Here is a 24,961-nt window from a genome sequence, read left to right on the forward strand (position 1 = left end):
GCTAACAAATTTGTAGATTCAGATAAAACATGCAAATTACCAAAAAACAAAACTTTCAGAATGACAGAAAGAAAAATGGAAAATCAGAAGAGCATTATAGTTATTAAAGAAATTAAATCAGTAATTCAAACTTCCTACAAAGAAACCTCAGGCTCAGATGTATTCTACCAACTATTTAAGAAAGAAAATCGACCTTAAATAAACTCATCCAAATAACAGAAATGAGGAAATGAATCCCCAGTAACTTTCATGAGGCCAGTATAACCTTTTTATCAAAACTTGACAAGAAAAATCATCAGTCTCACTCAAACACACAAAAAGTCCTAAGTAAAATTTTAGCAAATGGAAATAGAAATATATAAAAAAGATAATAATATATTACAATCTACTTGGGCTTATCCCAGAAATACAAAGGTGGTAATATGGGAAGCCATCAATGCAATTACCAAATTAAAAGAATAAAGGACAAAAATTATATATTCACCTCAGCAGAAAAAAGCATTTGAATAACTCAATATTTATTCATATTAGAAAATAAGAGACTCTCCTAGCAAACTAGGACCAGAAAAAAATTTCCTTACTCTCATTTATCTATATAAAAACCACAGTGAACATCATACTTAATTGTAAATTATTAAAAGCTAATAAATTATTAAATTAGACAATAATGTCCATTATCATTACTTTTAGTTAGCATTTTACTGGTCTTAGGAAATGTAATAAAGTAAGAAAAAGAAAAAAGATATAACAATTAGAAAAAATAAAGTATTACTTGCAGATGATATGACTGCATAAATTGACACTAAAATGCAGTAGGATTAAAAAGAGTTGAGCAAACTGGTTGAATAAGTATTTAGCATGTGTTCAGCAAGATGGCCAATATCAATACATATACGAACCTCAACTGTACTCCACAAATCAGCAGTATCCATTAGGATAAATAAATTTTCAAAAAGCCACCAAGTACGGATCTGAAGAATGTCACTTTAAGAAGCAATGTGTGCCATTCCGTCATCACAGTGGTGGAGTTGGTAGGTGTGCACAGGCCAAAGAGTGGGGCTAGACAGAGGGTCAGCACTAGACAGAGTGCTGAATTTTTATTGCACATGCTCAAAAATGCAGAGAGTAATGCAGAACGGAAGCAATTCGATATAGATTCTCTGGTCATTAGGCACAATCAGGTGAACAAAGCCCACAAGATGCAATGCAGGGCTTACACAGCTCATGGTCGGATCAACCCATAAATGAGCTCTCCTTGATGCACTGATATGATCGTTACTGAAAACGAACATTCCTTGAAAAGAAAGTTATGACCAACCTAGACAACATATTAAAAAGCAGAGACATTACTTTGCCAACAAAGGTCCATCTAGTCAAAGCTATGGTTTTTCCAGTAGTCATGTATGGATGTGAGAGTTGGACTGTAAGAAAGCTGAGTGCCGAAGAATTGATGCTTTTGAACTGTGGTGTTGGAGAAGACTCTTGAGAGTCCCTTGAACTGCAAAGAGATCCAACCAGTCCATCCTAAAGGAGATCAGTCCTGAGTGTTCACTGGAAGGACTGATGTTGAAGCTGAAACTCTAATATTTTGGCCACCTGATGAGAAGGGCTGACTCACGTGAAAAGACCCTGATGCTGGGAAAGATTGAAAGCGGGAGGAGAAGGGCACAATAGAGGATGATATAGTTGGATGGCATCACCAACTCAACGGAGATGAGTCTGAGTAGACTCCAGGAGTTGGTGATGGACAGGGAGGCCAGGCGTGCTGTGGTCCATGGGGTCGCAAAGAGTCGGACACGACTGAGCGACTAAACTGAACTGAAAATGAACATTGTTCCTAAACCAAAAGAGGAGGTTGCACAGAAGAAAAAGATATCTTAAAAGAAACTGAAGAAACAAAAACCTATGGTCGGGGGCGGGGGGAGGCTGCAAAAAATAAATGCAAATAAAAGTAAAAATCAAGGCAAACTGGAAGTGGTCAAACAGGAGATGGCAAGAGTGAACGTCAACATTTTAGAAATCAGCAAACTAAAATGGACTGGTATGGGTGAATTTAACTCAGATGACCATTATATATACTACTGTGGGCAAGAATCCCTTAGAAGAATTGGAGTAGCTATCAAAGTCAGCTAGAGTCCGAAAAGGAGTACTTGGATGCAATCTCAAAAACAACAGAATGATCTCTGTTTGTTTCCAAGGCAAACCATTCAGTGTCACGGTAATCCAAGTCTATGCCCAGACCAGTATGCTGAAGAAGCTGAAGTTGAATGGTTCTATGAAGACCTAGAAGCCCTTCTAGAAAAACACCCCAAAAAGATGTCCTTTTCATTATAGGGGACTGGAATGCAAAAGTAGGAAGTCAAGAAACACCTGGAGTAACAGGCAAATTTGGCCTTGGAGTACAGAATGAAGCAGCATAAATGCTAACAGAGTTCTGCTAAGAAAACACACTGGTCATAGCAAACACCCTCTTCCAACACAAGAGAAGACTCCACACATGGACATCACCAGATGGTCAATACCGAAATCAGACTGATTATATTCTTTGCAGCCAAAGATGGAGAAGCTCTATACAGTCAGGAAAAATAAGACCAGGAGCTGACTGTGGCTCAGACCATGAACTCCTTATTGCCAAATTCAGACTTAAATTGAAGAAAGTAGGGAAAACCAATAGACCATTCAGGTATGACCTAAATCAATTCCCTTATGATTATACAGTGGAAGTGAGAAACAGATTCAAGTGATTAGATCTGATAGAGTGCCTGATGAACTATGGACGGAGATTCAGGACATTGTACAGGAGATAGGGATTAAGACCATCCCCAAGAAAAAGAAACTCAAAAAAGTAAAATGGCAGTATGAGGAGGCCTTACAAATAGCGGTGAAAAGAAGAAACGTGAAAAGCAAAGGAGAAAAGGAAAGATATACCCATTTGAATGCCGAGTTCCAAAGAATAGCAAGAAGAGAGAAGAAAGCCTTCCTCAGCGATTAATGCAAAGAAATAGAGGAAAACAACAGAATGGGAAAGATTAGAGATCTCTTCAAGAAAATTAGAGATACCAAGGGAACATTTCATGCAAAGAAGGGTTCAATAAAGGACAGAAATGGTATGGACCTAACAGAAGCAGAAGATATTAAGAAGAGGTGGCAAGAATACACAGAAGAACTATACAAAAAAGATCTTCACGACCCAGATAACCACGATGGTGTGATCACTCACCTAGAGACACACATACTGGAATGCGAAGTCAAGTGGACCTTAGGAAGCATCACTACGAACAAAGCTAGTGGAGGTGATGGAATTCCAGTTGAACTATTTCAAATCCTAAAAGATGATGCTATGAAAGTGCTGCACTCAATATGCCAGCAAATTTGGAAAACTCAGCAGTGGCCACAGGACTGGAAAAGGTCAGTTTTCATTCCAATCCCTAAGGCAATGCCAAAGAAGGCTCAAACTACCACACAATTGTACTCATCTCACACACTAATAAAGTAATGCTCAAAATTCTCCAAGGCAGGCTTCAACAGTACGTGAACCATGAACTTCCAGATGTTCAAGCTGGTTTCAGAAAAGGCAGAGGAACCAGAGATCAAACTGCCAACATCTGCTGGATTATCGAAAAAGCAAGAGACTTCCAGAAAAATATCTACTTCTGCTTCATTGACTTTGCCAAAGCCTTTGACTGTGTACATCACAACAAACTGTGGAAAATTCTGAAAGAGATGGGAATACCAGACCACCTGACCTGCCTCTTAAGAAATTTGTATGCAGGTCAGGAAGCAACAGTTAGAAGTGGACATGGAACAACAGACTGGTTCCAAATCGGGAAAGGAGTACATCAAGGCTGTATATTGTCACCCAGCTGATTTAACTTATATGCATGTACATCATGGGAAATGCTGGGCTGGATGAAGCACAAGCTAGAATCAAGATTGCCAGAAGAAATATCAATAACCTCAGATATGCAAACAACATCACCATTATGACAGAAAGCGAAGAAGAACTAAAGCATGTCTTTATGAAAGTGAAAGAGGAGAGTGAAAAAGTTGGCTTAAAACTCAACATTCAGAAAACTAAGATCATGGCATCTGGGCCCATCACACCATGCCAAATAGATGAGCAAACAGTGACAGACTTTATTTTTGAGGGCTCCAAAATCACTGCAGATGGTGGACTGCAGCCATGAAATTAAAAGACCCTTATTCATTGGAAGAAAAGTTATGACCAACTAAGACAGCAAAATAAAAAGCAGAGACATTCCTTTGCCAACAAAGGTCTGTCTTGTCAAGGCTATGGTTTTTCCAGTAGTCATGTATGGATGTGAGAGTTGGACTATAAAGAAAGATGAGTGCCGAAGAATTGATGCTTTTTTGAACTGTGGTGTTGGAGAAGACTCTTGAGAGTCCCTTGGACTGCAAGGAGATCCAACCAGCCCATCCTAACGGAGATCAGTCCTGAATATTCATCGGAAGGAACTGATATTGAAGCTGAAGCTCCAATACTTTGGTCACCTGATGCAAAGGGCTGACTCATGTGAAAAGACCCTGACGCTGGGAAAGAGTGAAAGTGGGAGGAGAAGAGGAGGAGAGAGGATGAGATGGCTGGATGGCATCACCGACTCAATGGACATGAGTTTGAGTAAACTCCAGAAGTTGGTGATGGACTGGTTTGCTGCAGTCCATGGGGTCGCAAAGAATCAGACACGACTAAGTGACTGAACTGAACTGAAAAGTTAAAAAAAGAAGAAGAAAATGCAGTATTGCAAACATACTGATTCTTTCCAAAGCAACCTACAGTAGATTCCTGAACAAAACAGGGATAGGGTAGTGACCCTGACCCCTGCACAGTCAAAACTTCACATAATACCTTACAGCCCTTCATATTCTCTGTTCCACATCACAGATTCAACCAAATTTAGATCCTATAGTACTATTCATTGAAAAGAAATCTGCATCTAAGTGGACCTGTGCAGCTCAAACCTGTGTTGCTCAACAGTCCACTGCATCCCCAATAAAAATCCCTACACTTACACTTGGGTGAGTGGAGAAATTTGAAAGGCTGTTTCTAGGAATTTTAATGAAAATATAAGGCAAAATAAGCATGGGGCCAAAATAAGCCAAGACTTTATAATCAAGAGAGAAGATTTATTCTACTGCATCTTAAAACATTTTACAAAGCTACCATAAATAACAACTTTATATTGCCATAAAGACTAACAGAAGATAACAAAAAACAGAGGTTCTAGAAATAGATCCATACAAACATTGATAGTTCATGACAAAAGGGCACAAGAAATAGTAATGAAAGGACGGCCTTTTCAATAAATGGCTATGCGTTAATTTAATATACAAATGGAAAAGTTATAAAAATTGAATCCTGGGTTACACAAACATCAATTCCAGGAGGATTATAGCTCTAAATGTTGCAAGTGAAAAACAGAGCTTTTAGATAATAACACAGGAGAAAACATCCATGAGCTTGAGGTAGGGAAAAATTCTTAAAGAGGACACAGAAGCAGTATCATACTAAAAAGATCAATAAAGCAGAATATGTTAAACTTTTGCTGTTCATCAACAGACAAGCTAAGAGAATGAAAAAGCAATAAGAGCATGGGAAAAGATACTTGCAACATATGTAGCAACAAATAGCTTATATCTAAAACACAAGAAAAACTCTTTAAAAATCACACTCACACACCACATATGCCATATGGCTGGGTCAAGAGGCTATATTCATACAGACAACACAGGTACTACTTCAAAAGAAGAAAATAACAAACACATGCTTTGTATACAACATAAATGGCCACATATTCTTCTTACTAAAAGGACTTCTTTAATAAATTTGATGTCTCCATCAATCAGGTTTGTCTTTGTAGACAAAAAAATTTTAAATAACATTAATTTGATTTCCCCTTATTGTAAATCTTACTATTTTAAAAAAATTTTCATATGTAGATGGGTGTCTTCCATGACAGAATTAAAAACGAGTACTGCAAAAAAATTGTGATGATGGCCTCTATGCTTGAATCTAGACTTCTCTAGCACAGTTTCAGGATTCTGTATTTTAGAAAGGCAATATTTCAAGAAAAACACCTGAATTTAGCAGCATCTCCATTATTTTACCTATATTTTGTTTAAGCAAAAAAAAAAAAAAATTAAGTCAAAATACTTAAAAGCTTTCTTATATTAAATATTTTTCATTTGGAATACAACTATATTAATCAGATAAATGTGATGTGCTTAATTAAAATCTTGCTGGCATAATTTCCACAAAGGTGAGTGAATCAAACAAATCATTTCATTCATGAAAAATGTGCACCACCTGTGGGTTCCAAGCATTCTGCATCCAATTCAAACAACTGATAACTATGTATCTTTGTGGTTAAGAGTAAGATGATCTTGGGTTCACAGCTTTGACATCAGCCAGCCACGTATTTAAGTCAATTACTTTATTCTCTTGATCTCAGAATGCCAGTAAAAATTCCTATCTCCTAGATTCCTTAAAAGATTTGACAAGATAACATAACTAATGCTCCTAATATATTGCTTGGTAAATATAAAGTACTGAGTGTGTGCAAAGAAGAATGTCCCACTACCATGGGATATACTAATGTCAGGAACTTCCATCCTATAAGCAGTTTTAAAACCTGATCAGATGTTTTTAAGCAACATGGGATACTTAGTTAACAATAATATCTGTAGAGTTTACTGCTTTGTAATTAACATTTACCTGCAAGATTGTCAAGCATGAAGTTCAGTAGCTTTCGGGTTCCATCTGGGTCCTGGTATAAATTGAGAATATCCTGTGATAAAGGATTGCCTAAACAAAAGAAAAATAAAATCTGTTAAGAGTTACAACTGGAAGACAAAACAAACATACACGATAAAACAAAACACCGATTTTTTAAAGTGAATTTTACTGTACTCAGTCTGTTAAATAAATTGAAAGAAGTCATATGAATTAAATACTCTGGTGAGATAGTCATAAAGAAAAACTTCAAAAGATCTATTTCTTTCAGATTTCACTGTTTATACTGCATATCTATAATTTGGGTATGTCAAAATCACATACACACACACACACACACACACACACATATACATATTAATCTTGGTCAATTCTGAAGTAATATCACAAAAATTGGCACTTTGAAGTAACCCCATAAGTTCCACATATATCTTTGAAGACAATATTCTAAATGAAAGAGAAACAGCCTTTGTGTGAGAAAGAATGAGTGATACTATAAAAAAGGAGGGTCTTCCTAGTTAGAATATTTATATTACACATGGAGAAAAGGAAGATCTTTCAAGTGAAAAGAAAACTTATCATTACCAAGATGAGTTAGTGAAATATAGAAGGAAATAAGAATTTTTTTAATGACAGTGATCAGGGATATCGGAATACTAAAAACAAAACAAGCTACTGTTAACAGCCTAAATATTTTCTTAAGAAATAAAGACAGCATTTGTTAAGACAAGCATGAAAAAACAGTAACCAGATGTGAAAAAACAAAAAGTGTAGAACTTCCAGAAATGAAGGTTCTAACTATTAAAACAAAATCTTCAATACAACACACACCAACTCAAGTATCTAAAATTAAATGACACTGACCAATGTGATTAGAAAGAACGTGGAGAACCTGGAACTCTCAGAAGTTGCAGGATCCTGGTGGAAGTGTAAATTAATACAACCATGGTGAAAACCTGGTTAGCCGTTTCCAAGTGACTTGAAAGTGGAAAAGGAAACTTCCTGGGCTGATGGAAATGTTCTACATCTTGAGCTAGGTAGTGGTTACACAGATGGGTGTTTTTATCAAAATTAGCCAAGCAGCATCCTTAAGTATTTAGGTATTTTACTATATGTAATTGGGCTTCCCTGGTGGCTCAGTGCTAAAGAATTCACCTGCAATGCAGGAGATGCAAGTTCAATCCCTAGGTTGGGAAGATCCCCTGGAGGAGAGTATAGCTACCCTGGAGGAGAGAGACAGAAGAGCCTGGTCAGCTATGGTCCACAGGGTCACAGAGTTGGACACAACTGAAGCAACTGAGTGTGCACGCAAGCACGTAATCATAACTAATAAAGTACTGGGGCATGGGGACCATGAATGAGGGACTTTCCTGGGAGTCCAGTAGTTAAGAATCCGTACTTCCACTGCAGGGGCACAGGTTAGGTTCCTGGCTGGGGAACTAAGATCCCACATGCTGTGTGGGGCTGCCCAAGTATGTTAGTTGCTCAGTTGTGTCCAATTCTTTGCGACCCCAGGGACTACGGCACACCAGGCTGCTCTACCCATGGAATTCTCCAGGCAATAACACTGGAGTGGGTTGTCATTCCCTTCTACAGGGGATCTTTCTGACCCAGGGACTGAACCCAGGTCTCCTGCACTGCAGGTTGGTTCTTTACCGTCTGAGCCACCAGGGAAGCCCTCAAAATAACAAAAACAAAACAAAACAAAACAAGACACCATGAATGAGTTGAAGTGAAGTTGCTCAGTCGTGTCTGACTCTTTGCAACCCCATGGGCCTACCACGCTCCTCCATCCATGGGAATTTCCAGGCAAGAGTACTGGAGTGGGTAGCCATTTCCTTCTCCAGAGATGAATGAGTTAGGTAGTAGATTATACTAGCTGAAAAGAAAACAAATGAACAGGAAAACTATATCCAAAGAAATTACCCAGAATGCACCACTGGGCATCAAAAAGATGTAAACATGAGACAACAAAAAATATGGGACTTAGAACAAGAAATCTTAATGTACAATAAATTGGAGCTCTAGAGAGAGCAGTACTTTGTTTTCTGCTCCAATATGTAAAGAGATTGGAAGCTGACTCTTGCTGAGAGTTAAGAGACTTCTTCCTGGAGGAGAGGGAGGAAGTTGTCATTGGCAAATGTCTTAAAGTTATAGGTGCCCAAGATCAAAGAAACATCTGGAGCAAATAGCAGACTAACCAAAAAGTTTAAAAGAAAAAGCTTGGAAATGAGATGTAAATATGGGCTCTGAGAAGCTCTGACATATTCCTGGGACTCCAGAAGGTAATATGTATATGGAGACCTATGCACATGTTTAGGAAAAAGCCTAAAAACAGCCTAAGCTCTCACCTCTGTCTGACCTTGAGGTTATGCAATGAAAGAAGTGAAGGACGAGGCAGAATTATAAACTTCCTGGCTGATTACTGATTGTTTGCCCCCAAACACACACTGAGCCACTTGGCCAAGAGTGGGAGACTTGCTGGTTACAGGCATTTATCAAAATCTCTGGCCAAGCATTAGCTGACCATAAACTGAATAAAGACTTCAATGGCCACACATGATAAAGCATACAAACTTAGTTCTGAGAAGTCACTAAAGCAACAACAACATACACAAGCAGCAGCAACAACAGACAACCCCAGAAGGGGAAAGAGTCTAATTTCAAAGTTGCCACCTTATTTTAAATGTCCAGTTCTTAACAAAAGAACCTACAAAACACACAAAGAAACAAGAGAGTATGTCCCAAACACAGGGAAGAGACCCATCAATACAAACTGTCCCTAAGAACAATAAAAACTGTACCCAAGGATTTACTAGAAAAGACTCTGAAATCTACTATTTTAATATGCTTAAAGAGCTGAAGAAAACATGCCTAGAGAATTAAAGTATGAGAATGATATCTCACCAAATAAAGAATATCAAAAAATAAACAGAAATTATAAAAGGAACAAAATAGAAATTATAAAACTTTTTAAAAAAATCACCAGAAGGGCTCAAAAGCAGTACCGGATGGGTAGAAGAAAAGATCTGTGACTGTGAAGAGAAGTTATCTGAAATTACACAATCTGAGGAAAAGAAAGAAAAAAAGAATGAAAAAAAATTAACAGAGCTCAGAGATCTATCAGACAAGTATACCAAATTATACATAATGAGAGTCCCAGAAGAGGAGGATAGAAAAGAACAGGAAAAAAATTTAAAAAAATAATGGTCAAAAGCATCCCAAATTTAATGAAAAACATTAACAGAAGAAGTCAAATAAACTCCAAATAAAATAAAATGTAAGAGAGGCCCTGGACAAATTATAATAAACTGTCTAAAGTCAAAGAATCTAAGATAGAAGTGACACATGGTGTACAGAGCCTCAAAATAAGATTAACATCTGATTTCTCATCAGAAACTATAGAAGCCGAAAGGCAGTAGAATTACACATCCCAAGTACTAAAGGAAAAATAAAAAGAACTATAACCAAGAATTCTATATCCAGCAAAAATATCCTTCAAAAATAAAGGGGACAGTAAGATATTCCCAAATAAACAAAACCTGAGTTTCTCACTAACATACTAACCCCTCAGGAAATACTAAACAGATTTTGTTAGCTGAACTGAAAGAAAACAGAACAGTAATTTGAATCCATATGAAAATCAGAGCACCAGTAAAAGTATTCCACACACTAACATATAAAAGACAGTGTAAATTTAATTTTCTAACTTTTCCCCTCCTATCTAAGAGATAACTGTACATAGCAATAATTACACATCTATGTTGACAGGCACACAACGTAAAAAAATATTTGTAATGATAGCAGCATAAAAGAGAAGTGAACGGAGATACAGATGCAACGTTCTTTTATATTACTGAAATTAAATTGCTACTAATCCAAATGAAATTACTGTAAACTAAGATGTTAACTGTAATCCTTAAGGTAATCACTAAGAAAATAACTCAAAATAATACAGCAAAAGAAACAAGGGAATTAAATTCGTACATTGGAAAATATCCATCTAGCACAAAGAAGGCATTAATTGAGGAACAGTGGAACAAAAAGAACATAACACATACAGAAAACAAATAGCAAAATAACTGACATGAATCCTACTTTATCAGCAAACACATCAGATGCAAGTGGATTAAACTCAGATTAAAAAGCAGAGAACTGCAGAATGACTAATAAAACAAGACTTATATGCTGTCTAGAAAAGGCACACTATAAAGACAAAAATAGACTGGAAGTAATCTTTTACAGAAGGAGATACACCCTATAAACAGTAACCAAGAGAGCACAAGTGGCTACACTGAGACAAGGATAACCCCAACGTCTTGTATTAATGAAAAACTGAATTAGCAGTTAAAAACTTTTCAACAAAAAAAATTTCAGGCCCATATATTTTTACTGGAAAATTCATCCCATAAGGTAAGAAAGCAATAATACAAATGGAAACTATTTAAGATGTCTGAGTAATACTTTTCCATTCAATTTACAAAGTCAGCAGTATCCTGGTATCAAGCCAAACAAAAGCATTGCAAAAAATATACTACAGAATGTCTTACTATCATAAATGTATACATCTTCAACAAAACACTAGCAATACAGTATTTCAACAATATATTAAAAACAGAACACATTATGGTCAAGTGGTATTTAAAATGGGACAAGAAGGAGAGTTCTATTTATTGATAGAAGGCTGATTATTACTGAAAAACCACCAGTGTAATTCAGCAAATAAAGTAAAGAAAAAAAGTCATGATCATCTCAACACTTGCAGAGAGTGTATTTGACTAAATTCAACTTGTACTAATGACAAAAATCCTCAGCAAAAGTGAAGTCATAGAAAAGTGAAAAGTGAAAGTCATGTCCGGCTCTTTGCCACCTACAGTCCGTGGAATTCTCCAGGCCAGAATACTGGAGTGAGTAGCCTTTCCCTTCTCCAGAGGATCTTTCCAACCCAGGGATCAAACCCAGGACTCCTGCATTGCAGGAGGATTCTTTACCAGTTGAGCCACAAGGAAAGCCCAAAGTAACAGAAGGGAAATTTACTTAACCTGAAAAAGCATCTACCAGAAAACCTGCAGCTACTAATAACATAATTCACCATGAAAGACTGAACACTGTTTCTCCCTAAGATGGAGAGTGCAGCAAGGGCGTGCAGCGTCACCATTCCTGTTTAACACTGTCCCTGGCAGTGCGACAAAGCAAGAAAAGAAAACACAGAAAGAAAGAAATGGAAAGATCTGTATTCACAGAGTAAAAGGTTGTAAAAGTTCCTAGAAGTAGTAAGTTTACAAATGTTTCAAGGGACAAGGTCAGTATACATTTAAATAAACTGCATTTTAATTCTATAAAATATCAGTGAATAACTGGACATTTAAAAGGCAACATCATTTACAATAACATCAAATAAACAGCAAACCCAGCAAAAATATATAAATCTAGCAAAATATTTGCAAGATCTGCATGCTGAAAACTACAAAACATTGAAGGAATAAAGAAAACTTGCATAAATGAAGAGGTACACAGTATTCATGGATTGGAAGACTCAATATTAAGTGTCAAGATTTAGATATTTATTCTCCTCCAAACTGATCTACATATTCAATACAATTCCAATAAAAATTCCAACAGGATATTTTGCAAAAATTATAAGCTGATTCTAAAACTTACATGCAAAGCATTTAGATGTGTCAATGCAATTTTGAAAAATAACTACAGAGTTGAGAACTCATACTATTTAATCTCAGAGCTTATCATAAAGCTACAGTATTTTGGTACTTGCATAGATCAGTGGACAGGATATTATAGCTAACAGTAGACCCACACATCTTTGGGTCTAATAAGCTTTGTCAAAGTTGCAAGAAAACTCATGTAGAAAGTATAACCTTTTCAATTAACAGCTGGAATGACTGGGTGTGCATATGCAAACGAACAAACTTTGCACCATATACAAAAAAATTAACTCAAAACAAACCACAGACCTATATGTTAAACCTAACTATAAAATTTCTAAAAGAAAATCTTCACGTACTTGGATAAGGCAAATAATACCTCTTAGGTATGACACTAAAGACAATCCACAGATGAAAACAAGTGATAAACGGGACTGCAGCAAAATAGAAAATTGCTTTTTAAAGTTTCTAATTGAGAAAATAAACATACAAGCCACAGACTGGAGAAAACATCTGTAAAACATACTTTAAAAAGGACTTGAATCCAGAACATTTAATGAACTCTCAAAATCTCAGTGATTAGAAAATACCAATTAGGCAAAAGTTGCCATAATTACTCATCAGAGAAATGACAAATTTAAACCACAATGAGATATTACTATATCCTACTAGGATGAAAAAAAAATAGAACATACTGATAATACCAAAAAGTGCTGACAAGAAGGCACGGCCAAATAAAACCCTCTCATACATTTGGCAGGAATACAAAATGAAAAATCCACTATGCTCCATTATCAGCCAGATAAACAGTCTGGCAGTTTCTTATGAGGTTTAACATACATTTACCATACCACCTGGCAGTTCCACTCCTATCTATTTACCCAAGGAAAAGAGAAACTTACTTCACACAGAAATCTATATAAATGTTTACAGTGCCTTTATCCCTAATCAACCATAACTGGAAACAACCCAAATGTCCTTCAACTTGTGAACAAATAAAATTTAGTAGTATATCCACACAGTCAGTTACTACTCAGCAACAGAAATGCACTATCAAAATACACAACAGTGATGAACCTCAAATACATTAAGCTAAATGAAAGAATCCTGACTCAGAAGTTTACACACAATGTTTCCATACATGACACTTCTGGAAAAGTACTTGCCAAGGGCTGATAGTGGGAGAAGGTGTTGACTTCAACGAACACAAATGAATTCTGGAGGATAACAGAACAATCTTATCTCTCAACTGTACTGGTGGTTATGCAACTGCATACATCTGTTAACGTTTACCAAATGTGAATGTCTGTCAACAAAGGTCATTTTCACTCCATGCAAATAGTTTTGTAAAAAGTTGATAAAAATTTTTTCAATAATATATTCAATATACAATTTCAAGAGTGACCACTAAGAATCCAGAAATAAAATGTATAAATCTCAAACCAACAGAAGTATACAGGTTGAGGAATGAACAAGGTGGGGGGGGGGGGTGGAATCTGTTTTTAGAAAGGCAAAAAGAGAAAAATCACACAAAGAATTGAATCAAAAAGTAGGATGGCAACAATACAAGAATATCAACAACTGGAATAGAGTTAAGGCAACTGGTCTGAACCCACACATTAAAAACAAAAAAAGTCAGACTAGATTAAGAACAAAGACCAATTATATACTATTTGTAAGAGACATCTAAGCATAAGTACACAGAAAGACTGAAAGTAAACAAATGAAAAAAGACACATTCAAACAATTTCCAAAAGAAAACCTGCATAGCTATTATATTAGATAACAAAGACTATAAGATAAAAATACTAACAAAAGGCTCACAACCTAATATCAGGTTCAATTTACCTGAAGGTAGAGCAATACTTTGGCCACCTGATGTGAACAACCAACTCACTGGAAAAGACCCTGATGCTGGGAAAGATTGAAGGCAAAAGGAGAGAGAGGATGAGGTGGCTGGATAGCATCACTGATTCAATGGATATGAATTTGAGCAAACTCTGGAAAATAGTGAGGAAGAGGGAAAGCTGGCATGCTACAGTCCATGGGGTCGCAAAAAGTCAGACACGACTTAACAACTGAACAACAAGAGAAATATACAGGCATAGATGGTATACCTAACAAAATAATCTCAAAGGCTATAAAGCAAAGGCTGACAAAACTGCATGGGGAAATGAACAAATCCAGAATTTAAATGGAAATGTTAGCATATACAACTTAAAATATTCAAAAAGCGAACAGAGCCAAAAATTTATAAAGATACAGAAAATCTGAGGAACACCAACAAATTTGATATAACGGAGAAATATATATAGATGTGTACCTAATGATTAGAGAAACAATACTCTTATCAGATGCAGTAAAACATTTATAAAAATTGATCACATACAAGGCCATAAAGCAAGAACAGATGTAAAAGAACTGATTCATACAGGCTACCTTAAGTGCCTATAATGCAATTAAGTTTAAAGCTAACAATAAAAGAAAGCTAATCTAAAGTCACACATCCATGGAAATTTTAAATAACTGATGAGTCAAAGAAGATATGATAACCTGTATTAATAATAAAGCTTCCCAGGCAGCATAAATGGTAAAGGACCTTCCTGCCAATGCAGGGGACATGAGAGACACAGGTTCAATCCCTGAGTTGGAAAGATCCCCTGGAGGAGGGCATAGCTACTTACTCCAGTATCCTTGCCTGGAGATCCCATGGACAGTGGAGCTTGCAGCGCTACAGGCCATAGGGTCACAAAGAGTCGGACACAACTGAAGAGACTTGGCAGGCACACATAATAATAATACTTAGGCCAAAACAATGAGAATGTTTCATATCAAAATCATGGGATGCCAGAAAACTGCCCAGTAAATTTACAGTCTTGACAAAAAAAAGTATGATCTTAAATACTTTTATGTATTTTCAAAGAGGGAAATCTAAGTATGAATAAGCCGTATATCCAACTTAAAAAGGAAAAAAATTGTAATATTGATAAATGGAACAACAGAATAAAGAAAAACAGAAACAAACCAGTTTTTAAAAAATAAAAGGCAACGCTGATTCACTGAAAAGAACATAACTGACAAACTCCTGGGGAAATAAATTAGAAAAAAAGGCACAAATAATCTTACTAATGAAGAAAGGGGTAATATAAACAGAGCTTAAAAATATATTTAGAGAATATCATGAACACTTTTATGCAAACAAATCTGATAACTTGAAAAAGCTAAAAAATTTCAATATTACAGATATGGTCCAGCAAAACTGACTCATGAACAATTAGAAGGACTTGACAGTTCTTATAACTACAAATACACTGAGGTGATAGTTTCACCAGGCAATGATAGTTTTATAGCCTTGTTCCACAAAAATTTCAAGAAATGGATTAATTACATACTATACGAACTCTTTGAGAAAATTAAATAAGGACAGTAAAATACAGGTCTATCTTATTCGTCAACATACAAGAAAAATCTCTTTAAAACATTGCTGGGAAAAGCAGTCCATCAGTGTCCCTCTGTTCCCTTCCTCATTCTTCGAGAGTGTAACTGATTCTGAGGTTTATCTGTCTCATGATACGGAGCGGGTTCTGTAGCTAAATAGGCAACTATTAATAAATAGGTCAAGGCAGCCAGAGTACTACATCCATGTAACTCTTTGCACCTCTGGGGAAGCAGGACTAGATTTATGTAGTTAGCTATAATATTTGTTGCTTGCTTGCAAAGTGCTGGACCTTTGGACTTGGATTACTCAACTGCAATGCAAACTGTGTACACAACGTGTGTCTGGGCCCATCTGGTAGCCTGCATGATAATGTTCTTTGTCTCTGACCCAAGAGTCTCATGTCTTCTACCACTATCCATGAAACAATAACTGGCTAACTTAGCTTGTTGAAACTACCATACAACTGAACTCATTTCACATGCTAGCAAGATCATGCTCAAATCCTTCAAGCTAGGCTTCAACAGTACGTGAACCAAGAATTTCCAGATGTATAATCTTGATTTAGAAAAGGCAGAGGAACCAGAGATCAAATTGCCAACATCCCTAGAAAATGCAAGGGAATGCCAAAAAAAAAATCTACTTCTGTTTCATTGACTACACTAAAATCTTTGACTGTGTGGATCACAAAAAACTGTGGAAAACCCGTAAAGACATGGGAATACCACCACCTCACCTGTCTCCTGAGAAACCTGTATACAGGACAAGAAGCAACAGTTAGAACCAGACATGAAACAACAGACTGGTTCAAAATTAGGGAAGGAGTATGTCAAGGTTGTATATTGTCATCCTGCTTATTTAACTTATATGCAGAGTACTTCATGGGAAATGTCGGGCTAGAAGATCCACAAGCTGGAAGCAAGACTGCTTGGAGAAATATCAACAATCTCAGATATGCAGACAATACCATTCCAATGGCACAAAGTGAAGAGGAACTAAAGAGCCTCTTGATGAAAGTGAAAGAGGAGAATGACAAAGCTGACTGAAAACTCAACATTCAGAAAACTAAGATCAGGGCATCTGGTCTCATCACTTCCTGGCAAATAGATGGGGAAAAAGTAAGAACAGTGACAAATTTTATTTTCTTGGGCTCCAAAATCACTGCAGACAGTGACTGCAGCCACGAAATTAAAAGATGCTCCCTGGAAGAAAAGTTATGACAAAGAGCGTATTAAAAAGCCAGAGACAAAAAAAGAGAAAAAGAAAAAAGAAAAAAGCCAGAGACATCATTTTGCCAACAAAGGTCCCTATAGTCAAAGCTATGATTTTTCCAATAGTCATGTATGTTTGTGAGAGCTTGACCATAAAGAAGGCTGAGCGCCAGAGAATCGATGCTTTTGAATTGTGGTGCTAGAGAAGACTCTTCAGAGTCCCTTGGACAGCAAGGAGATCAAACCAGTCAATCCTAAAGGAAATCAACCCTGAACACCCTGGAAGGACTGATGTTGAAGCTCCAAAACTTCGGCCATCTGTTGTGAAGAGCCAACTCACTGGAAAAGACTCTGGTGCTGGGAGAGATTGAGGGCAAGAGGTGAAGGGAGTGACAGGGGATGATATGGTTGGATGGCATCTCTGACTCAATGGTCCTGAGTATGAGCAAACCCTAGGAGATAGTGAAGGACAGGGAAGCCAGGTGTGCTGCAGTCCATGGAGTCACAAAGAGTCAGACACTACTTAGCGACTGAACAACAATGCTCTCTGATAGATTATCTTTCACTTATTGATTTACAAATGCTCATTAGATAATACAGAAGTAAGTACCTTGCCTCCTATATGAGTGACAACTGTATTTTTAAAATGCTACTTTTAAAAAGGTACTGAGAATGTTAGATAAACGGGTATGTTGTTATTCATTTTATTATTTTCTTTAAAATGTTACTCTTTCTATATTATATTTAGTGAATTTAAAAGTTCACATAGTAAAAGAACTTTCACTGTCACACTCCTTTTTATTTTAAGGGAGACAAGCAATTCGTAGGAGAAAGGTAGAAATTTTCACAGTTATTGAAGTCATAAATTTTTTATTATTGGGGACATGAATGTTTAATGCTTGAGGAACTCTTTGGCCCCTATATCAGAGAAAGTATTGCTTTACCTTAGGACACGAATTTCAAATTATTTAAAACTTACACCTTTTCTTTCATAATAATAGAGTTTGAATTTGTCTTTTAAGCGACTTAACAGAACATTTCCAGCTTACTGGACTGGCCATGTATGAAGTTTTTAAATTGGCCTTCTCCGTATCCTAACTCCTAAAATACCCAACCCACCACTCATACTCCTCAAGTCTCAAAATAGAATTTCTAAAAATTAACTTGGTGAGCCAGGATGATCAAAATCATTATCAAAATGTCAGTATCTATGTTTCAGAGGAAAACAGGAAATGGAAGAAAGGCACTCCTTTTTCTAGTTTGAAGACAAAAGGGAATCTCAGAGGCAATCCATTTTCATTGTTTCTTTTAAATATATCACAGCACTATTTTAAATGCTCCATTCTACTCCCTCCCCCTTTTTTAGACACAAAATACCACTACGTGGTTATTAAAACTGATGATGAATTATTTCAAGTTTTACCTCCCTAAGAATATACAGCTACCATTCATTAGGGACACTTTATTCCTTCAATTCCTTCATAAAACCAACCCTGTTTTTACCATCTTAAAGTTATGAAAGAAGGTTGGAAGGGCTCTGATTTTCTTTCATTTCTAAAAGGTCCTTACCCTTCCATACTGATTACCTGAACATAGAATAGCTCTGCCAGAAAAATAAATGTTCACAGAAGAGAAAAGGGCTGCATACAGGCATTTACCATAGAACAAACTGAAGTTTACTGAAAAGGAATTTATTCCAGAGCACAGAGATAACTAAGCTGCATCTAGTAAAGCAGAACTGGTGCCTGACTTGAAAGTCTAAAAGGAGATTTTAACAAACGTGAATCATCAGCAGACAAAACTCTAAAATCAAAGGCCAACCAAAGATTATAGTTTGGAAAACTAACATTTTAACATAAAAAAGAATGAAGGACTAAGGAGACAATAGATATTCAGGATGATTCATTCAGTTGATACAGAGTATAAATTTTCTGAGAACACGTCTCTACATGAGATAACATGGAATAGAGTTGTGAAACTGAAGATACATAATATTTGCTTTTTCAGGAATGTTACACAGTATAAAGGGTAAGTCCAACTGGGTTCAATAGCAAATTATTCATTTGTCATTAACATGCTCTCCATCAATATGAGAAGGAGGAAAACAGCTCTTCTTATTGATATCGAAAGTAAGAAACAATGGTTATCCTTGGAGACAGAAAATATACAATTATCATAATCAGTATGAAATTGTGAGTTCCATATTTCATGAAATCTAAGATTATACAAAGTGATAACCATTCATACTTATTAAAAGAAAGGAACAGAAGCCCCCACTCCAACTCTAGCTGGATAATTGTTTCAACTATAAAATAAGATTTAACATATAGAGAATAAGGTGAAATTTAACTGTTGAGACACACCTTGGGTGAATCCTCAAGAAAATATTTTAGATGATAAGTATCCCCCTGTCTGTTTACTTCATATATGATTTAAAAAAAAAAAAAAAGGAAAATCCTACAAAGAAACTAAAATCACAAGTTAGACCATTCATATGACCCAATTTACAAAGGTTTAATTGTATAAGGAAGCCTAATACCACTTTTGTCATTTCATTCATTTCAACAAATAACATCAGGAATCCTACCACTCTTATTCAAGCTTCTTTCTTAATGCTCCACTGTATGACTTAAGCAAACACAAACAGAACATGTTCATGAGACTTAGTAGTCTTTGAAGAAGGAAAATAAAACATACAAAAGTGTGTATTTTATAAGGCTTTGATTAATGTTCACTCCTTATTAGCACAAAAAATGCTTAACCAATACAGTAAATCTGCATTTAGTCCTCTGCATTCAAAATAAGCCCTTCTTCCTATGCTACGCTGTAAGAGAAAAATATACAAAACAAGTATTTATGTGATTTGAGTATGACTTTCATCCCAAACTGAGATGATACCATCAGAGGATGGATTAATATGCTTATATACAAACAACTACACTTACTATCTGTAGCTCATTTTTACTGCTATGCTTTTCCCTTATATAATATGTTAATGCTATCTACCCTATCAAAATCAGACATTCTGACTGAGGTTATAATTTGTTATGTTATGTCACTGTTTTTAAATTTTTTTAAATGGGAAAAAAAACTACAGTGCTAAGAGTTAACTTAAAATATCTCCTTTAAGAAAATTCAGAGGTTTACAGAAAATTAAAAATAAAATTAAAAAATTTTTCCTCCATACAAGCTTGTTAAAATGATGGGCCCTTGTTGAAATCCTGAAGCTCAATTTGATACAGAAGAATCACTTTTCTCTTACGAGGAACATATGGTTATATTCTGACCTAATTTTAACCCAAATGGCCTTTAAAAGGCTAAGAAGGCTTCAATACTGAGTGTCAATGCTATCATTTAAAAAAGAAAAATCACTCACCTTTCAAACCTAGAGTTTGTAGCTGGAAGAGCCGACCAAGTTCATAAGGCAAAACCCGTAACAGATTGTTATTTAAAAGCAATTCCCTGTTTTAAAGAAAAAAAACAATTTTAATATATCAAACTTTATTAACACACCCACAGTTGCTGTTCTTAACCTGCCTTTTAAGATACCATGAGTGATATCTACAATCAAGGGATATTTCTCTGTATTCATCCCAAAATGTTGTAACTACCACATTTATTAACAGTGTTTCTATGAATCTATTCATTCTCTAACACAAATTAAAGGTATAGGAATTGTACATCACTCTCAAATCCACTCCCTTTTCTCACTCACCCAAAATTCCTCTCAGATACAAATCAAGAGAGGCAGACAGCAGATATCCTCGAACCTAGCCTCAATCATAGAAAAAAAAATTTTTTTTAAATAAACTTCAGGATTTACTTCAGTAGCCAGTAACCCACTCAAATTTTATAGCATTACAACTATAATCACTTCAAGATACAACAATCACTGACAGAGAATATAAACATTAAAAATAAAGCACAGGATAGTATAAACAGGACAGCATACATGAAGATCTGAATTTATGACCATGAAATTTGGGGCAGATTATAGAGAAAATGACTAAAAGGTATAAAATCAAACACCTAAGTATAAAAAAAATAACAAAAACATATAGTAAAGGGATGGTGAAGAACAAGATTTTTAAATATTAAATGTTTAAATTTAAACATATGATAGCAATTTTTTAACATTACTACTCAGCAGTAAAAAGGCAGGAAAGCAATCCTTGTTTTCATTGGTTCCCCCATGCCTCAATGGGTAAAGAATCCATCTGCAATGCAGGAGACATAGGAGACGTGGGTTCAATTCCTGGGTCAGAAAGCTCCCCTGGAGGAGGAAAAAGCAATCCATTCCAGTATTCTCGCCCAGAGAATTCTATGGACAGGAACCTGGCAGGTTACAATCCATGGAGTCACAGAGTCGGACACAACTGAGTGACTAAGCACAACACATACAAGATGCCTATAAAATTTTCGCCTATGAAGACATTCTTAAAGAATCCTGTTTTTGTTTGTGTTAGTCATTCAATCGTGTCCAATTCTTTGAGACCCCCATGGACTGTAGCCCACCAGACTCTTCGGCCATGGAATCATCCAGCAAGGAATACTGAAGTGGGTTGCCATTCCCTTCTCCAGGGGATCTTCCTGACCCAAGGATCAAATCCAGGTCTCCCACATTGCAGGCAGATTCCATCTGACTCACCAGGGTTTCTTAAAGAACCCTGAAAGACTAGAAATAAATCCATTTATTATCACGTTTTTAGGGTTTCCTTAAGGAGTTGTAATGTGTAAGTATACCTTGGTTGTAAAATATGTTCCTAAAAGCTTTACTAATAAGCAAATCATATTTTCCCAATTATTTCTGATTAGTCTAGATTAGTCTAGCCCCAAATAATTCTGCTGAGATTTGTCACCTGAGTGTAAAGCAAGAATAAAGTATTTCAGCCCTATCCCACCTCAAGTCTGTCAAAAGAAATTGGTAATGCACATTTCCGGCCAGAAAACTTCAAATTTGAAGGAAGGAAGGGAAAGAAACATTCCATGGAGGCCAACTCAAGTACTGTGCGTAGACAATTTGTATCATTTAATCTTCACATACATATGGGAAGCCTACTAACTATAAGATGAGTAACCTCCCATAATATCTGTATTTGGTAAATTTACAATTTTACACAGTGAGTCACATTCGTATTTTCTCACCTGAGAGACACCATGTTTCCTAGTTCTGCTGGTAAACTTCTGAGTTTATTGGATGACAGATCCAGGTAAACCAGATTATGAAGCTTGGCAATATCAGGTGGAATGCGACTAAGGTAATTGTCATTCAGGTGCAGCGCTGTCAAGTGTGTCAGTGACCAAAGTGATGTACTTAAGCTCCGCACTCTACCTAAAAGGCAAAGCATTGATTCATTAAACCTCAGGTCCAAGACAAAGCCTGCGCCACAAGCACCAAAAAATGGGCGAAAAGCCCGCAAACACATACAGATACTCTGACTGTGACATTTTAATTTTGCATTAAATGCTTTTGACTGCTTCCAAACACAACTGGTCCTTCTCTAATTCCATGCAACTTTTGTCTGACAACCATTTTTTCTCACAAATCTACCATGTATTAAAATAAGATGCAACATAACGAGAAGACCCTTGGATTGAGGGTGATCATATGTCTCAAGAAGAAAGTATGGGGCTGACCTGAGCTTTTGCAGTAGAATGGTCGTGAATTTAAGTCATGGTACTAACAAAGCATTTCTCACATGCTTCATGAAAATTAACAGTACAAGGCTTATCTATACCTAGGGCCTGAATTACTCTACAAACTTTAAATAGACAAGAGTAATTGCTATGATTTAGAACCAATCTTAGATTAGCCATCAGGAAAATTATTTTACTCCCAAAGGAGATATCTTCCCCAGCTTTCTCATATTTCAATTATACATTAATATATCTGGTTTAAGATTCTGCATTAAGTGCAACACACTCCAGGAAATAGTCACACATTAAGCTTTACCAATGAGTCAGCATCTGACAGCTATGGTAGAACACATACTGGAAAAAGTCAGAAGACTTGGTTCAGAGTCCTAATTTCTACCATTTGTTAGCCATATTAAGCCTAAGCAAATCACAGAGTTTCAACTTCTGTAAAATGTGATATTATCTTAACAATAAACTTATATGAAGAGACTTTAAAAACTTTTTACCACAGTAAAATGGTAAAAGATTTTGATTAAAAGAGCAGTAGAAGGTACAGAGGGCAAAAAAATCTTAATAGGGAAGTGTTGCTTTTCATATGGCTATCAAGCAGTAGACGTTAATTTAGGTCTTCTGTCCAGGGTTCTTTCTACCACAGGTTCCTTGACCTTGTCTATAATCAGGCTTAAAGTATTAACTAGGATTTTGCACTTTAACAGGAAACAAAGTTTTCAAGTGAAAGGAGGTTCTAGTAAATAAAACACTTAAGTTTTTACCTAGGGGTAACCAAGGGATTATCAACCAGAGACAATACTGGGACTCTGGCAATCTGGAAACATTTTAGGTTGCCAAAACCAGAGGAGTGCTACCACTATCTAGTGGGTAGAGGCCAGGAATGCTGCTGAACATTGACGTGCATACAACCACTTCCAACCACAAAGAACTGTCTAGCCGGAAGTGTCAACAGTGCCAAGTTGAGAAGTCCTGGGTTAACCTAGTAGGATTTGATCATATTCATTATTTTAAAATTACCAATCACCTATCCACCCAGTTACTTTTTATCGAAGATACACACAATTCCTGCTATACTCTAATGTGGGTTTAACTCTTCCAATGAAAGCCTACTGGGGAAAAAATTACATTGTCTATATAGTCTGTATTATATTGATTCATGATAGAAACACTGTACTTATACTTTTATTTTTAATAAATTTTTTACTTTGTAATAACTTTAGATTTACAGAGAAATTACCAAGACAACACAGTTCCTATATATCCCTCAGCCAGTCTTCCCTACTACTAGCATATTATATTACCACTGTACATTTTTAAAAGGTTTCCTAGTGGCTCAGTAGTAAAGAACATGCCTGCCAATGTAGGAGACCGGGTTCAATCCCTGGGTGGAGAAGATCCCCTAAAGGAGGAAACGGCAACCCATTCCAGTATTCTTGTCTGGAAAATCCCTACCTGGGAAAAGCCTGGCAGGCTACAGTCCATGGGGTCACAAAGAGTCAAACACAACTTAGCAACTAAAGGGATAGAACCCGGGTCTCCTGCATTGCAGGCAGATTCTTTACCATCTGAGCCACCAGGGAAGCCCGTTAAGGGAAAGAATTAGTTACTCAGTCATGTCCACCTTTTTTGGGACCCGACTGGCTGTAGCCCGCCAGGCTCCTCTGTCCATGGAATTCTCCAGGCCAGAACACTGGAGTCAGTTCCCTTTTCCAGGAGATCTTCTTGACCCAGGGATCAAACCTGGGTCTCCTGGATTGCAGGTAGATTGTTTACCATCTGAGCCACCAGGGAAGCCCCCAAAATAACATTTGTCAAAACTAGGAAACTAAGATTGCTACTTTAGTATTAACTAATTTACAGACTTTATTTGAATTTCACCAGTTTTTACACCTTTTTGTTAGAAGATTTGATCCAAGATACCATTTTGCATTTAGTTGCCATGTCTCTTTAGTCTTCTGTTATCTATGACAGTTTCTCATCCTTTCCTTGTTTTCAGGACCCTGACAATCACTCTGTGGAACGTCCTTCAGTTTGTCTGGTGTTTTTCTCACTATTAGACTGGGGTTATGAGTTTTCAGAAATCAGATTCTATTTTAACAAATCCTAAACATGTAAAGTCATGTAACATAGTTATCACTTTATAGAATAAACAGATAGCTTCTAGGATTCCTACTCTGCCAACAGTGGGATGACAGGATGATGGCAAAGATATCAACTTACAAAAATGATTACTCTGTGATAGTCAAAACAA

The 24,961-nt window shown here is 36.4% G+C and overlaps 1 protein-coding gene across 4 annotated transcripts in view; it reads right to left on the reverse strand.

Moving 5' to 3' along the window:
* The window catches only part of CNOT6L (CCR4-NOT transcription complex subunit 6 like), a 113,617-nt gene that overhangs the window by 41,441 nt on the left and 47,215 nt on the right, over positions 1-24,961 (reverse strand). For 3 of the 4 annotated variants that reach the window (XM_043447705.1, XM_043447703.1, XM_043447704.1), the window contains exons 3-5: positions 22,207-22,393; positions 20,438-20,523; positions 6,734-6,823 (exon numbers count right to left, since the gene is read on the reverse strand). In XM_043447705.1, the coding sequence (XP_043303640.1) occupies positions 6,734-6,823; positions 20,438-20,523; positions 22,207-22,393 (363 nt within the window). The remainder of the gene's footprint in view (positions 1-6,733; positions 6,824-20,437; positions 20,524-22,206; positions 22,394-24,961) is intronic. The other variant, XM_043447706.1, reaches the window with a different exon arrangement.

This window comes from Cervus canadensis, chromosome 26 (assembly GCF_019320065.1).
Source record: "Cervus canadensis isolate Bull #8, Minnesota chromosome 26, ASM1932006v1, whole genome shotgun sequence".
NCBI lineage: Eukaryota > Metazoa > Chordata > Mammalia > Artiodactyla > Cervidae > Cervus > Cervus canadensis.